The 14685-nt window shown below is 42.6% G+C and overlaps 1 protein-coding gene across 2 annotated transcripts in view; it reads left to right on the plus strand.

Annotated features, from left to right (window-relative positions):
* The window catches only part of PRIM2 (DNA primase subunit 2), a 110478-nt gene that overhangs the window by 45255 nt on the left and 50538 nt on the right, over positions 1 to 14685 (plus strand). For both annotated transcript variants that reach the window (XM_066604150.1, XM_066604143.1), the window contains exons 8-10: positions 5271 to 5338; positions 12295 to 12367; positions 12539 to 12724. In XM_066604150.1, coding sequence (XP_066460247.1) covers positions 5271 to 5338; positions 12295 to 12367; positions 12539 to 12724 — 327 coding nt within the window. The remainder of the gene's footprint in view (positions 1 to 5270; positions 5339 to 12294; positions 12368 to 12538; positions 12725 to 14685) is intronic.

Raw genomic sequence — 14685 nt, forward strand, 5'->3', positions numbered from 1 at the left:
GGACCATGAGCTAAATGATATAAAGCAGCTATCTTCAATGGCATGGACTGAAAATGACTACCAGATATTGGGGATATTCTAAAATGCGGTCAGAAGATAATCAGACTTAAATGTGACTAAGTAGTAGTTGTTCAGCGTTGGTGCTTTGCCATGTTCCGAGTCAGGCCATATAAAATATTAAGGCTCTTAGATAATGACTATATTTGTTATATGAAATAATTTGTCGCAGCACCCAAACATTAATTGTTTTGCTGTGATGTAAGCAAAAAGGTTAATTCATGACAATTTTTTGTCAAAATGTATTTTTTAAATTCGCACTCACCATGCCAAAGTATAATAAACAAGCCTAACCTTTTCAGGGTGTCTGCAGCGCCGCATCCTTTGGTCAGGTGCTGTGCTTAAGGGCTGCAGTCAACCCATGTACGGCACATAACAGGCTGTTGCAGCCAATCACAGACCTCCGCATTGAAGCACCAAGATCTGTAATTGGCTGCATCAGACTACCTCTGCAGCCTGAACACAGAGCTGGCTTGGAGTATAGAGGCGCGGCATTGGATGTGCTGGGTCCCTGGGGAGGTGAGTGGAGATTCTTTTGGTATGATTGGGGCATGAGGAGTTAAAAAAAAAATAAATTTACAACCCTTTTAAAAAAGACTAAATAAGTAAAACTGTTTTAAACAAGGATTTTTAACTTGCTTCTGCTGCGATCCAGATGGTTTTGGGCAATTTCATTTGTGAATAGAGCAGAAATTGAAATTACAGCTGTGTGAATATACCCCAAATTATATATTGATTCATATTTGGCATTGATGTCACTTTTCACTGTAACCTAATTAAAGCATTTGATATAAAAAAAATGGGAGATTTGGTAACATTAACTAGTTTCATCAAAACAAAGGTATCTGCATATACCGTACTATGCAAAAGTTTTAGGCAGGTGTGATAAAACTCTGCAAAGTAAGGCTAGAAGCGTTAATAGTTTTTTAGCATTTGTCAATTAACAAAATGCTCAGTGAATGAACAAAAAGGAATCTAAATCCAATCAATATTTCCCTTGAAAACAGCATCAATTCTTCTAGGTACACTTGCGCAGTCACTGATTTTGTAGGATTTGTCAAGTGTATGATTGACCGATTATATCAAACAGGGACAATGATCATCATTTTCTCGCATAGGTTGAAACACTGTCATAAACACAAAACCGCTGTGTAGGAGGCTTAAAAGTGGGCGATGAACAGCCAAACTATGCTACATAGGTGAGGTAGTGGAAGAAAGATTCTTGTCGCAGGTTATATACCATAGCAAGACTGAGCACAGCAACAGGACACAAGGTAGTAACAGAAGGCAGTCTGTTCGCCAAAAGGCTGGAGAGGGGTCAAATGTGAGTGTCTGCAGCCAACAGTGAAGCATGGTGGAGGTTCCTTCCAAGTTTGGGACTGCATCTGCGCAAAAGGAGTTGTGAATTTTGTCAGGATTAATGGTGTCCTTGCTGCTGACAAATACTCATCCATCATGCAAGACCGTCAGATACCAGTCTTATTTGCCTCCAAATTTATTCTAGAGCAGGACAACGACCCCAAGCATACAGCCAATGTAATTAAGAACAGTCTTCAGTGTAAAGAAGAACAAGGAGTCCTGGAAGTGATGTTATGGCCTTACAGAGCCCTGATCTCAACATCATTGAGTCTGTCTGGGATTACATGAAGACACAGAAGGATTTAGGCAAGCCTACATCCATAGAAGATCTGTGCTTAGTTCTCCAAGACGTTTGGAACAACTTCTCTGCCAAGTTCCTTCACAAACTGTGTGCAAGTTTACATAGAAGAATTGATGCTGCTTTGAAGGGCACAAATATTGGTTTGATATTTATTTCTCTTTTATTCATTCACTTTGCATTTTCTTAATTGACAAAAATATACTATTATCACTTCTTTTTTGGAAAGCATTTTTTCCACACCTACCTAAAACTCTTGCACAGTACTGTGCATACGTACAATAAATTGTAGAGCTTTTACAAGCTTACGCCGGAGCCTCCAACACAGATGTGGTATGGTATACAGTCCCAGACAAAGTTGTGCAGAATACTGCCTTATTGCATATGGAAAAATGCTGGGCTTATGTCAGAAACGTAATGGACCCCTTTGTATAATAAATGTCTAGTGCTATTAGGTTGATGCCAGGTCCAGCATTTCCGGTATTCTTGTTGTTCGGCTCCAAAAAAAAAAAAATTTGCTGATATATAATGAGTTTTATGTGCCCTGCAAATTTAGTGTGAACGGTGCCAAAAGTATGCAGTGATTGGAGACAGGCTTCTAATCCCTTAAATCAAAAATGCTTATTTTATTCATTTAGCCTCCCAAAAAAACGAGATAAAAGCGAAAAAAAAATTGCTGTATGTACCCCAAAATGGAGCTGGTTATTTATCTTTCTCTTAATTCCCTCTCCGTAACCTGGTGTTTGGAGTCATGCATATTGTTTGCTGTTGCTGCATGCATGAGGTTCTGGGTGGGATTCCCTCATCTGTTGGTGTGAACAGTGTCCTGTTCAGCTTGTATGTCGTTTATCGTCTAAGACGAGACAGCACCCTAGGTTCCAGCAAGGGGCTGTCCCTATTGGGATGATCGCCCCGCTTGCAGGCAGGACTTCCTGGGGTTTAAGTTGTCTGTTTAGAGTAGGGACTTGTGAGACAACGAGGACCCTTGTCATAGGCTCGTGAGCTTTCGTACTTTAGCCAAGCACTAATACCTCATATTTACTAGTTATTCCATCTGCTGATGTGTGGTAAGTGTTTGTCGTTTGTCAGCCGTTGTTGGATGTCTGCTCACAAGCCCCATTTACTGTTCAGTCTGTTTTGTTGTATGCACACTTTGGTTTATGTTGTTCCAGTGTGTGTGTATACCCCTTCCATTATCCTTTTCCCTCCAGCCTTCCATTGACGTCCTTCCTGGGCATGGTGTGCATTGCGTTTAGAGCAAATGTGACGGTAACAATGAAAAAATTTGTATATTTTTTTTTTTTAAATCAAACCAGCAAACAAGAAAAAAATTGTGTCATTTATACTGTATGATTAAGGCCCAATGTCCGCAAATCAAGCCACCCATAGGGAAGCATTGGGCGTCCACACTTCAATTAACACCTGCGATTTGTTTTTAATTTTATTTGCGGATAATAAATCGCAGCATGCTCCATTTTACCGCAGCTCATGCGCGGATGTGCTCTATTAATCTCTATGGGAGCTTACAATCCGCAGTGCATCTGCAAATACATTTGCGGATTTACTGCGGATTTTAAGGTTCAAATCAATTTGGAAAGTGGGTAAAAGGCAGGGAGGTGGAGGTTGCGGATTTTTACAGTGCGGGAAAAAACCCGTAATCCGTGATCTCCCGCAAGCAATAAAAAATCAATTTAATGATGACTCGCTGTGGAAATACCCATGAAAAATCTGTGCATGCCATGGACATGAGGCCTAGAGCTGCAGAAAAAAAAATGCAGAATTTATGTTTTCTTTCTCGGCCCTCCCAAAAAAATTAACAAAGGTTTTATAATGCATCAAACCTAGTCAAAAATGGTACAAAAAACCCCTGCAGTTTGCCACACAAAAAACAAGCCCTTACATGGCCATATCGACGGAAAAAGAAAAAAAATTAGGACTTTTGAAAAGTGTAGATGAAAATTCCTCAAAAATCGATGCGTCCTCAACACCAAAATAGGCCATATGCTTAAGGGGTTAAAGAGATTGCTAGGCCGGTTTCACATCTGTGTGGAAAGCTCTGGTCGGAGGTTCCATCACAGATCCAGCTCAAAATATCGTAAGAAAAAGCTCTATATGCTGCGCTTTTGCTTCCATCAGAAAGCGGACAGAGACCCCATTATTGTCAATGGGGTCCGTCCAGCACTGTTCACTTCCGTCCAGCCGCAGGATTCCCCTTTCCTGCTCCCCGAACGGAGCAGTAAAGTATAACCACTCTTAGACTACTAAAATTGTATTTATTGTGTAGGAACGTAACGCGCAGTACATTTTTAGGATAAACTTTTTGTAGGTTTGCTTTTATGTGTAGATACAGGTTCCAGTAGTTGTAATTAGTCCAGAATTATTTTTTTTTAAATTTCCAATGTCTTCAACTGATTTTTTATTTTTTATCCTTTTTGTAACAAAACCTGAATGTTGAGGTTTTCAATTGTTGGATTGTGTGAAGTTGAATTCTTTTCACGCAGGAAGGGTGTGGAATTGGGAGGTCAGTCATGCAGTAAATTTCCCATTTGAGATCTGTTTCAGCACAGATGAGATCTTTGGCTTCTTCAGAACCAGCAGATTGAATGAAAGTGTTGTAGTGCTCAGTAATGTGCATGCTGGAAATTAAAGGGCAGAAAAGTGAAACATGTTTTCTTTTTTAAATTAAATCATGAATTCAGCAATATTTCAGAAATATTTGCTTACGGATAGGAAAGTATAGCTTTGAATGCGCTTTTTGAACCTTATTCCGCCTCAACACCAAACACTCTCAAATATGGAAAGTGTTTATTCCTAAAACAGGGCAGTTGATCTACTTAAAGGCACAGGTCTTACACATCCTTATCGGAGTACTGCATAAAGGGGGAGACACTGAGCTCTGGCACCGTATATGCACTTCCCATATTACTTTCAGAATTGTTACATACTGTTTACATACCACTCATCCAATTAAACATGTGAGCCCTGCTTCCCGCACTCATACATAATTATTGGCAGCTTTTCATAAATTAGTTTGTGTGCATGAAAAACTGGCCCACTTTTAAGAACACTGGCAGTATATAAATAGTGTGTTACTTCAAAATATGAAATCAAATGAAACGGTTTTCCAAGTAAAGCCAAACCATGCCCAGAAATCCTCAACGATCCTATGCTCACCCGTCCTGGTTCCCTGAAGCTCCAGTGCTGCATTTACATTCTCCTCACCATCACTGTATATTTCCTGCAGTCAGCTGGTTAAGTCCACCTCTGAGGTCTGTGATTGGCTGCCCCAGTCTGTGATGTCCCATACACAGGCTGCTGCAGCCTGTAAACACTATATCACATGGGAAACTGCTGCGGCGCTGGACACAGCGGGGAATCGGGAGAGGTGGCTATAGGCATGTTTGTTACACATGGGGAGCTTCTTTACATAAAAATTGAGTAGTTCAGATAACCCCCATTAAGTGTAAGAAGATAGACATGGCTTAAGGTATATTATTAGTCAGCTACAGTCTCATTTCTGTTGTTGTGAATTATTAATTGTTTATTTCTATTTCAGTTGTCAGCTCGGTCACTGCCAGTAGTTCAGTCAGATGAAAGACTGCAGCCTTTACTTAGTCACCTCAGGTACGTTTCTTATTGTGTAAAGCAAGAACAAGAAATGTTCTGCACCACTTTGATTGCTCTAAGGCCTCGTGTCCACTAGGAAATTCGGGCCCGCGCGGATTCTCCGTGCAGAATCCCGCAGCTGGTCCCTCCTTTCCTGCGGACATGAGGTCTGAAAAATTGAATTAACTCACCTGTCCGAACACTGCGTGTTCCCATCCGTCGCGGCCGGATCATCTTTACTTCTGCCCAGCGAATGTGTTCCCTTTTTTTTTTAACTTCTGCTCTCCCGCGCCGGAGAGCAGAAATGAGAGCAGCTGCGGGTGTACCGCGGATCCGGACGGCTTCCATAGGCTCCTATGGAAGCTTGCGGAAGACCCGCAGAAAATGAAGCATGCTGCGGGTGTTTTCCCGCGCACACAGTCCGCGCAGCAGAGAAAATTGACATCCGCAGGTACTTTTTTACCTGCGGGTGTCCAATGCATCCCTATGGGCGCGGATCACGCGTGCGGGACACCCGCACAGATTTCCTAAATAGATTTATCCAGTGGATATGAGGCCTAAGTGTGATAGTTGTTTTTAGTCACATGAGCATTTTAGTTTAATTACTTGAAGGTTTTCTTTAAATACATATACTACCGTGTTTCCCCGAAAGTAAGACAGTGTCTTACTTTCTTTTTATCCCCAAAAGCCAGACTATGTCTTACTTTCGGGGTATGTCTTATAATAAAAAAAAAATCATTACTCACCTCCCCCGGCGTTCTGTCGCGCTCCGGCGGGATGTCGCTCGCTCCTCGTCCCCGGCGCAGCATTGCTTTCTGAATGCGGGGCTTGAAATCCCCGCCTCCAGAAAGCTAATACACACGCCGTCAGCCAGTTACAGCCATTCAATGACAGCATTGAATGGCTGTGATTGGCTGAAGGCGCACGTGGCTTCAGCCAATCACACTATTCAATGACATCATTGAATGGGTGTGATTGGCTGAAGCCACGTGCGCCTTCAGCCAATCGCAGCCATTCAATGATGTCATTGAATAGTGTGATTGGCTGAAGCCACGTGCGCCTTCAGCCAATCACAGCCATTCTGTAACTGGCTGACGGCGTGTGTATTAGCTTTCTGGAGGCGGGGATTTCAAGCCCCCGCATTCAGAAAGCAATGCTGCTCCGGGGACGAGGAGCGAGCGACATCCTGCCGGAGCGCGACAGAACGCCGGGGGAGGTGAGTAATGATTTTTTTTTTCTACGGTATGTCTTACTTTCGGGGTACGGCTTACATTGGCCGACCCCCCTGACACCCCCGATACGTCTTACAATCGGGGGTGTCTTACTATCGGGGAAACACGGTATGTAACTTTACAGTAGATAGCATTTCCGTGACGCATGGAACTTCAGACACGCCTCTTCATAGAAGCATACCGAACCTCCTGATCTAGTCCCCCATCCCCAGAATATGCCCTCTGCCCCTGCCTATGACTTTCCACTTTTGCCTATCATGTACACTTACTGTCCCACACCTCCTGTATTACCCTCACCCCATTTGTGTCCCAAAAAAACTGTATATCACATGTTATCGTCGCATTGCTGTGTTCCCCCTTGCTCCACCGCCTGCCCCTGTAACTTCTGTATCACCCCACCCCCTTTGTTTCCAAATATTTGAATATCACATGTAACTTTTGTAATTTCTGTAATTTTTGTGTTCCCCATGTGCCTCTAAAGTGCTACGGAATAAGTTGGCACTATACAAATAAATATTATTTTTAGAGAGAGGGCTGCTAATCTTAGCACTGGTATTACTCCTAGTACCTAATCAGATTCTCTCAGTAGTTTTGATATGCAGATCAGTGATGTAATAATCCTCCACCGCGCCAGCTATTGGAAGGTAGCTACTCTATGAGTCAATATCCGACCTTTAAACAGGCCTTACAATATGACTAGTAATGTGGGCAGAACCAGAATACCCATGTACAGACAGAGTTTTGAGGTTCTTGCCCCTTTTGAGTCTTCAGTACAGTTTGATTGGCTGGGTTAGTGGCCATCAACGTAATTCCGGGGGTGGGAGTAATGTTTCTCGTTGAGAGTACCATGGGAGAGCACCACAAGGGTGTAGGGAGTTTAGTAGTTCTTAGATGTGTTTTCCAATGCAATTAAAGCGTTTTCATTCCTATGGTGCTATTTATCTTTGTGCCTGCATTTGTATTCTTTTCTGTCTGATTTGTTTGTTTCTAAATTGGTAAAAGTCTGCCAGGAAGAGCGGTGGAAAAACTGTAGCGCAGCATGCAAGTAATTAATTTGACACTGCTGGCTGCTTGTTTTTTAAATACTGGATTAGTTTAATTGAGTTTAATACTGGACTACCTTGAGTTTCCATTTGAGTTAATGCTTAAAGTGTGTTTTTAATTAAAAAAAAAGAAAATAATTGAAAATGTTTTGTGATTGGGCAGTGATTAGTTGTACTCTTGAACTATCCATTTTCTTTCTTCAAGATCTGTCTGAGCAGATTTTGCAATTGATGAAATGAGATATTGATTAGTTGCTGTTATAATAGCTTTTATGTATACAGCTATTTATAAGTGTTCTTGTGTTCCATAGAGCACCACCCAGGAATAAATCAGATCTCAATTCATGTTTTTAAATGTACAACGTTTTTGGAATGGTTTGGAAAATATCAAAGAAAAAACAAGATTTTTGTTACTTAACCATAAAATTTCTTTCTCGTCTCATTCATTGGGGGACACAGCAAATACCTTCGGTATAGCTGCTGCCACTAGGAGGCAGACACTAAGCAAAAACAGTGTTAGCTCCTCCTAACAACTATACTCCTTCTGCAGTGACTAAGCTAAATCAGTTTGTATGCAAACAGTAGGAGAAACCGAGCTTGAACAGTAAAACAGATGAACAACAAGAAGCAGTCAGTGCAACTATATGGAACAGCAGAGGAGAACGCCCAAATGGGCAACAGCCAGATCCTCAACGCAAACATCTTGGTGAATGCTGTCGTCTCCAGTGAATGAGACCAGAAAGAGATTTTACCGTAAGTAACAAAAATCTTATTTTCTCATCTGTGTGATTAGGGGACACAGCAAAGACCGTGGGATGTTCTAAAGCAGTCCCCAGGAGAGGAAGAAAAGGTTAACAATGTGTACAGATAACTGCTGCTTGCAGGATTCAACAGCCTATAGCGGCATCAGAAGATGCAAAGATGTCCATCTTGTAGAACCTTAAGAAGGTATAAAGGGAAAATGAAGAAGGTACATACTGCAGCCTTAGAGACTAAGGTGTGCTGAAAAAGAAATAAGAGCGCAGAAACTTGCCCCTTCAGAGAGCTGTGGTATAGGCCCATCTCTTTTTGGAGAAAGGAAAGGACACAAGACAAGGAAAAGCGCATTGTCTGAAATTGATGACATTGGTACCAGCACAGGAAAGACTTTTTCAAACTCTGTAGTTTCCTGGCACTGATCATAGTACAAATGACACATTCTTCAAAACCACAAGCTTTCAAGACTGTGGTTTCAACAGCCACACCATCAAATGAAGATTGGCCAGGATCTGAGTCCAGTGACTGAGGGACCTGTAGATGGATTTGAGTTCCAGAATGTTTATGGGCTGGGATGAATCCAAAACAGGCCAGCAGCCCTGAACTGCCAGGCAGCTGAAGATAGATTCCCTCCCAGCCTGAGAGGCTGGCATCTATGGTCACAACCTTCCACTGCAGGGGCAGAAATGACAAGCCCCGGATAAGATTCTGGTAGGTGAGCCACCATTGCATGGCAAGACGAACTTTAAGAGGAAGGAATATCTGGTGATCCAACGAGTCCTGCGAACTGTTCCACTGCAAGAGGATAATCCACTGAAGCGAGCAGCTGTGGAGCTGGCTGTATGTAACGGCTTTGAAGTAGGAAACCATGAGGCCCAGAACTCGCATGTGGTGATGAATCGCATATGTGATCTGCCTGGTGAAGCTGAAGAGAGCCAGTGTGTTGCTGAAGGGTCCAAAGCTTGTCCGTTGAAAGCCTCATCTTAGCGTGAATGTTATTGAAAGACAGACCAAGAAAAGTCAGCTGGTGGGAGGGAACCAGCGTGAATTTGGGATGGTTGATGACCCTACCAAAACAAGTGAGGGTGTCCAATGCAATGCATAGGATCTTGAGGTTGGCTTCCCAAGGTTTTATTTTGATCAGAACACAGTCCTGATATGGGATGGCCACCACTCTCTGGGCATGGAGGGGGGCCATTAGGTATGCTAGGACCTTTGTAAAATGGTGGCTAACCCAAAGAGGAGGGCCACAAACTGAAAATATGGTGAGTGGATCGCGAATCACAGAAAACATTGATGGGTTCGGGGCTGAATTGGATGTGGAGTTACGCATTCTAGAGAGGTCTACGGACAAAAGGAATTTTCCCTGTTCCATCGAAGCTATGACAGTCTCCATCTGAAATTGGGGCACCTTGACAAAACAATTCAGGTGCTTGATGTCCAGTACTGGACGAACCAACCCACCCATCCTTTTTTGGGTCTGCAAATCGGTTTGAGTAAAGACCCTTGAAGTGCTTGGTTAGGGGCATTGGACAGTGCCCCCTCGGTCAAGAAAAGATTGAATCGCCAAGAAAAATGCAGAAGCTTTAGAAGTCAGATGGAGAACACGAAGGAAAGAAGCAATCTTGGGGTAAAGAAACAAAATTGATGGCATAGCCTGAAGAAACCAGCTTGCACACCCAGGATTCTTGAGTGTGTGAGAGCCAAATGTTCTGGAAGAGCCAAAGACACCCCCTCTGTAGTTTTTGGGTGTGTGTCCCCCTTTATAAGGAAGAAAATTTTGCTGAGGAGGGCTTGGAAGCCCAAGGACAGGGATGCTGGGAGGTACGTGCTTTAAATGAGGCTTCTTCCTCTGACCTTGTGATGACTGTTGCTTCTTCGGAGAATGAGGACTTGAGCGACAAAAGGATAAGGACTAACAATTTAATCTCTTTTGAGGGAGGTGGGAGCTTTTACTCCGATATTATCTCATTTAGCGACTACCGAAGAAGCGAGAGCCTACGAAAGGGAGGTTGTTAGAGACTTAGACGTTGCTCCAGCCCACCAGGATTTGAGCCATAATGTGTGGCAAAGAGCTACCGAGAGCTTCACAATTATACTTTCCGGCTTGGGAAAGTTTATGAGCGATATCCGGAGGCGCCCTCAGGTGAATGCCATGGTGCGAGTGTCTCACCCATTCTAGCAAGGCCCTACTGATCCAGGAGGATGCAAAAATAAATCTGAAGGCAAATTTAAAGGAGGACTTGGCAGAAGACTCCAACTTCTTATTGCACTGATTCTGAAAAGATAACTCATCGGCAACGTGGTGTGCTTTGCCAGACGAGAAACCAAGGGGTCCACAAAGGGGGCAGGTGGCCACTTCTTAACCGAATTCTCTGGAAAGGGTGTACATAACATGAAGACGCTTAGGTTTGGAGAAGCTGAAGTGGTCCAAGCGCCAATGAAAAATGACTGCTATGATGAGCTACAGACTGATAAAGAAACTACCGACTGCAGGTAGGGTTATACTGGAGGGGAAGGCCGCCAAGGGCAAAGCTTACCCAGTCCACACAATCCTCACATGTGCGATGCCAATACTGGAGAAGAGGCCGGAAATGTAGGAGGTGGAGCAGACCCCAGAACAAGATCTATCAAAGTAACAAATTATTTACCTGGCACGGTGAACGTCATCAAAGAAAAAAATACACAGTCAGAATTGCACTTTTACATATAATTTGCACTGAATTAGAATAGTTGGACACAACACATTTGTTTTTTTGTTTGCTGAGAAATGAGAACCAATTCACAAATGCAGAAAGCTAAGGTTGTATGTACATCGCTGTATATTTGGGGTACGCACATATTCTTGGCTGAACTCCATTCCTACTTAGAATCATAGAATGGTAGAGTTGGAAGGAACCTCCAGAGTCATCGGGTCCAACTGCCTGCTCAGTGCAGGATTCACTAGTTCATCCTAGACAGATATTTGTCCAGCCTTTTGTTTAAAAACTTCCACTGAAGGAGAACTCGCCACCTCCCGTGGCAACCTGTTCCATTCATGTCTCCTCCCTTTCAGTTTCATCCCATTGCTTTTGGTCTTGCCTTGTGCAAATGAGAATAGGGCTGATCCCTCTGCAGTGTGACAGCCCTTCAGGTATTTGTAAATAGCTATTAAGTCTCCTCTCAACCTTCTTTTTTGCAAAATAAAAATCCCCAGATCCTTTAACTGTTTCTCATAGGACATAATTTGCAGACCCCTCACCATCTTGATAACTCTTCTCTGAACTTGTTCCAGTTTGTCTGTCTTTTTTTTTATTGGGATGCCCAGAACTGAGTATTCCAGATGAGGTCTGACTAAGGAAGAGTAGAGGAGGATAATTACCTCATGTGATCTAGACTCTATGCTTCTCTTAATACATTCCAGAATTGTATTTGCCTTTTTGGCTGCTGCATCACATTGTTGACTCATGTTCAGTCTATGATCTATTAGTATACCCAAGTCTTTTTCACATGTACTGCTGCTTAGCCCAATTCCTCCCATTCTGTATGTGCTTTTTTCATTTTTCTTGCCCAGATGTAGGGACTTTGCATTTCTCGTTGTTAAATACCATTCTGTTAGTTGCCACCCATTGTTCAAGCTTTCTCTAGGAGAAAATACAATGGCCCTAATGCAAAAAAAAAAAAATTGCCATTGTTATTCATAATAGCCAGTTTGGTTTTCTTTCATTCATTTTTGTAGAGCAACTTTGGAAATCGGAGCAGTAAAGTAAATGATTGCTCTGAGCATTAATGTTGTGTGAACCCATCTTTAGACAGAATTCGGCATTTCTAGCAAATTAACATGGTCCCATGTTTATTTTGCATTTCCATTAACCTAACTATTAGATTTTCTGTCTAGATTTTGACTTCCAACTTGGCAGTGAATTGGCATACAGCTTCTAATATTTTTTTTTTCCACCTATAGTCATTCGTACATTGGGCAAGACTTTAGTTCACAAAGAAATACAGGAAAAATTTCTCTCGACCAAATTGATGCAGTAAGTTTGGGCCTTCTTTATTGTCTGTGTATGTGTGTGTACATATATGTATGTGTGTGTGATTTCACATTATATACATTTTAAATATTACAATCCTATACTGTGTTAGAGCTTTGGCTAGTTATGGTATAATTCTGGTATTTTTTATAATCTGATCTAAATTTCTTTCAGCTATCCTCCAAATCATTTCCCCTCTGCATGCGCCAACTGCACAAGTCCTTGAGAGAGCACCATCACCTCCGCCACGGTGGACGTATGCAATACGGTCTGTTCCTCAAGGGCATTGGCTTGACGCTAGAACAGGCTCTACAGTTCTGGAAGCTGGAGTTTACAAAGGGAAAGGTTGACTCCGAAAAGGTATCTATCAACTAAATTTATGGGGTATTTCATGCCGCAATTTCTGCAGAAGCACACTAAAACAAAAAATAATTAACACAAATGTTATTAGAACTGTAGCAAAAAAAACACCCCAGTTTTAAGAATTTGAAAAAATAAACCTTTAGGTTGGGTTCACATGGGGCGTAATTGCTGCGTAATTTCCGTTCGGACCCTCTGCACGAAAATTCTGCTACATTCACAGTAGCAGCAAAGAGGACAAGATTTTAAAAATCTTGTGCGGAAATAACCCACACAAAACCTGTGCGGAAACTTCTTTGTGGCATGGAATTCAAATCCACGACATGTCAATTATGCTGCCGTCTCTCAATGAGGGGGTGACCTGCATTTGGACTTGACATTTACAACAGTATTAAGTTCAGGTGTAGCCAGGCAATTAATGGTAATACGCATGCAGTTATCATGGTTCTTCCACAGCGTGTACAAATATGTTCACGTGTTAAAAATGCTACAGATGTTCCGCAGTGGAATTTTCTGCAGTAAGTCACGTCATTTACAGTACAGGCATTGTGGACGGGATCGTAAGAAATTGGTGTACTGCAAAGATGTGGATTTCACTACGGTTTTTACTCCATCAAATGAAGAGGTGAAATCTATGGCAAATTCCACATCCCATTTGGTTCGGATTCTCCACAGATTTTCTCACAGTGAATACGGAACTTGTGAACATAGCGTTAAAGAGGTTTTCCGTGAAAAATACTATTGATGACCTATCCACAGGATAGGTCATTAATAGCTGATCGACTGGGGTCGGTCGCTCAGGACCCCGACCGATCAGCTGAGCCAGAGCATGTTGTCAGCGTCACAAATACACAGAGGTCGGAGCTGAAGCAGCGGTGCTTGTAACTGCAGGTACGGCTATCACTGAAATCAACGCGAGCTGTGCCTGCAGTTAGAAGCGTCAGCCACTACACAAAGGTGTAGTGGCAATAGAATCATGGGCTCCCAAGGCTCACTGACGCTTGAGAGCAGTGTAAACTAGCCCATCCTGTCTGATCCCATAGAAGATCTACTGTACCACAAATGTTTTGAAAAGGTTAATGCTGGCTACGATTAAAAAGTTGTCAGAACACACAGTGCATTGTAGTTTGCTGCTTATGCGGCTGTGTAGCTGCAGACTGGTCAGAGTGCCCATGCTGACTCGTATCTATTGCCGAACACGTCTACAATAGGCACATAGATATCAGAACTGAACAATGGAGCAATGGAAGAAAGCGGGCAGTTCTGGTGAGTTATATCATCTTATACATCAGATGCGTGTTTGTCACTGGAGAACAGCACTAGGTGCACCATGGAAAGAAGGCAACCTGGCAGAGGCAAAGCGATGCTTTGAGAAATGTTCTGCTAGGAAACCTTGGGTCTTGACATTCATGTGGATGTTACTTCGACACCTACAAGCTACATAAACATTTATTGCAGACCAAGTAGAGCTCTTCATGTCTGCGGTATTCACTGATAGCACTGGCCTCTTGTAGCAGGATAATGAGCTCTGCCGCACTACAGAAACTGCAAGAATTGCTTGAGGAACATGATAATGAGGTCAAGATGTTGACTTGGCCTTCAAATTCTCCAATAATCGAATTGGGCTTCTGCTGAAAAAACAAGTCTGATGCATGGAGGCCTGACTTCTGAACTTACAGGGAACTTTCATGTTCTTTATGCTGTCCTCCCTAAGCAAGGAACAACTTGTAAATTCTCAATGACCTCTACACTTAGTCCTGTAAGTGACAGACTGCAGAAATCATCAGGTCTGTTAGTACTTTTATGCTGCCTTTAGGGGAGGCCATATAAAGGACATGGCAAGTTACCTTTAAAGGATCTGCTGCTCACATATTAGTGCTGGATACCACCAGACGCGTTTAATGGTCTTGTAGAGTTCATGACTGTCTTGGTAGCATGAGGATGACCTTTAGAATATTCGG

This window comes from Eleutherodactylus coqui, chromosome 1 (assembly GCF_035609145.1).
Source record: "Eleutherodactylus coqui strain aEleCoq1 chromosome 1, aEleCoq1.hap1, whole genome shotgun sequence".
NCBI classification, from domain to species: Eukaryota; Metazoa; Chordata; class Amphibia; order Anura; family Eleutherodactylidae; genus Eleutherodactylus; species Eleutherodactylus coqui.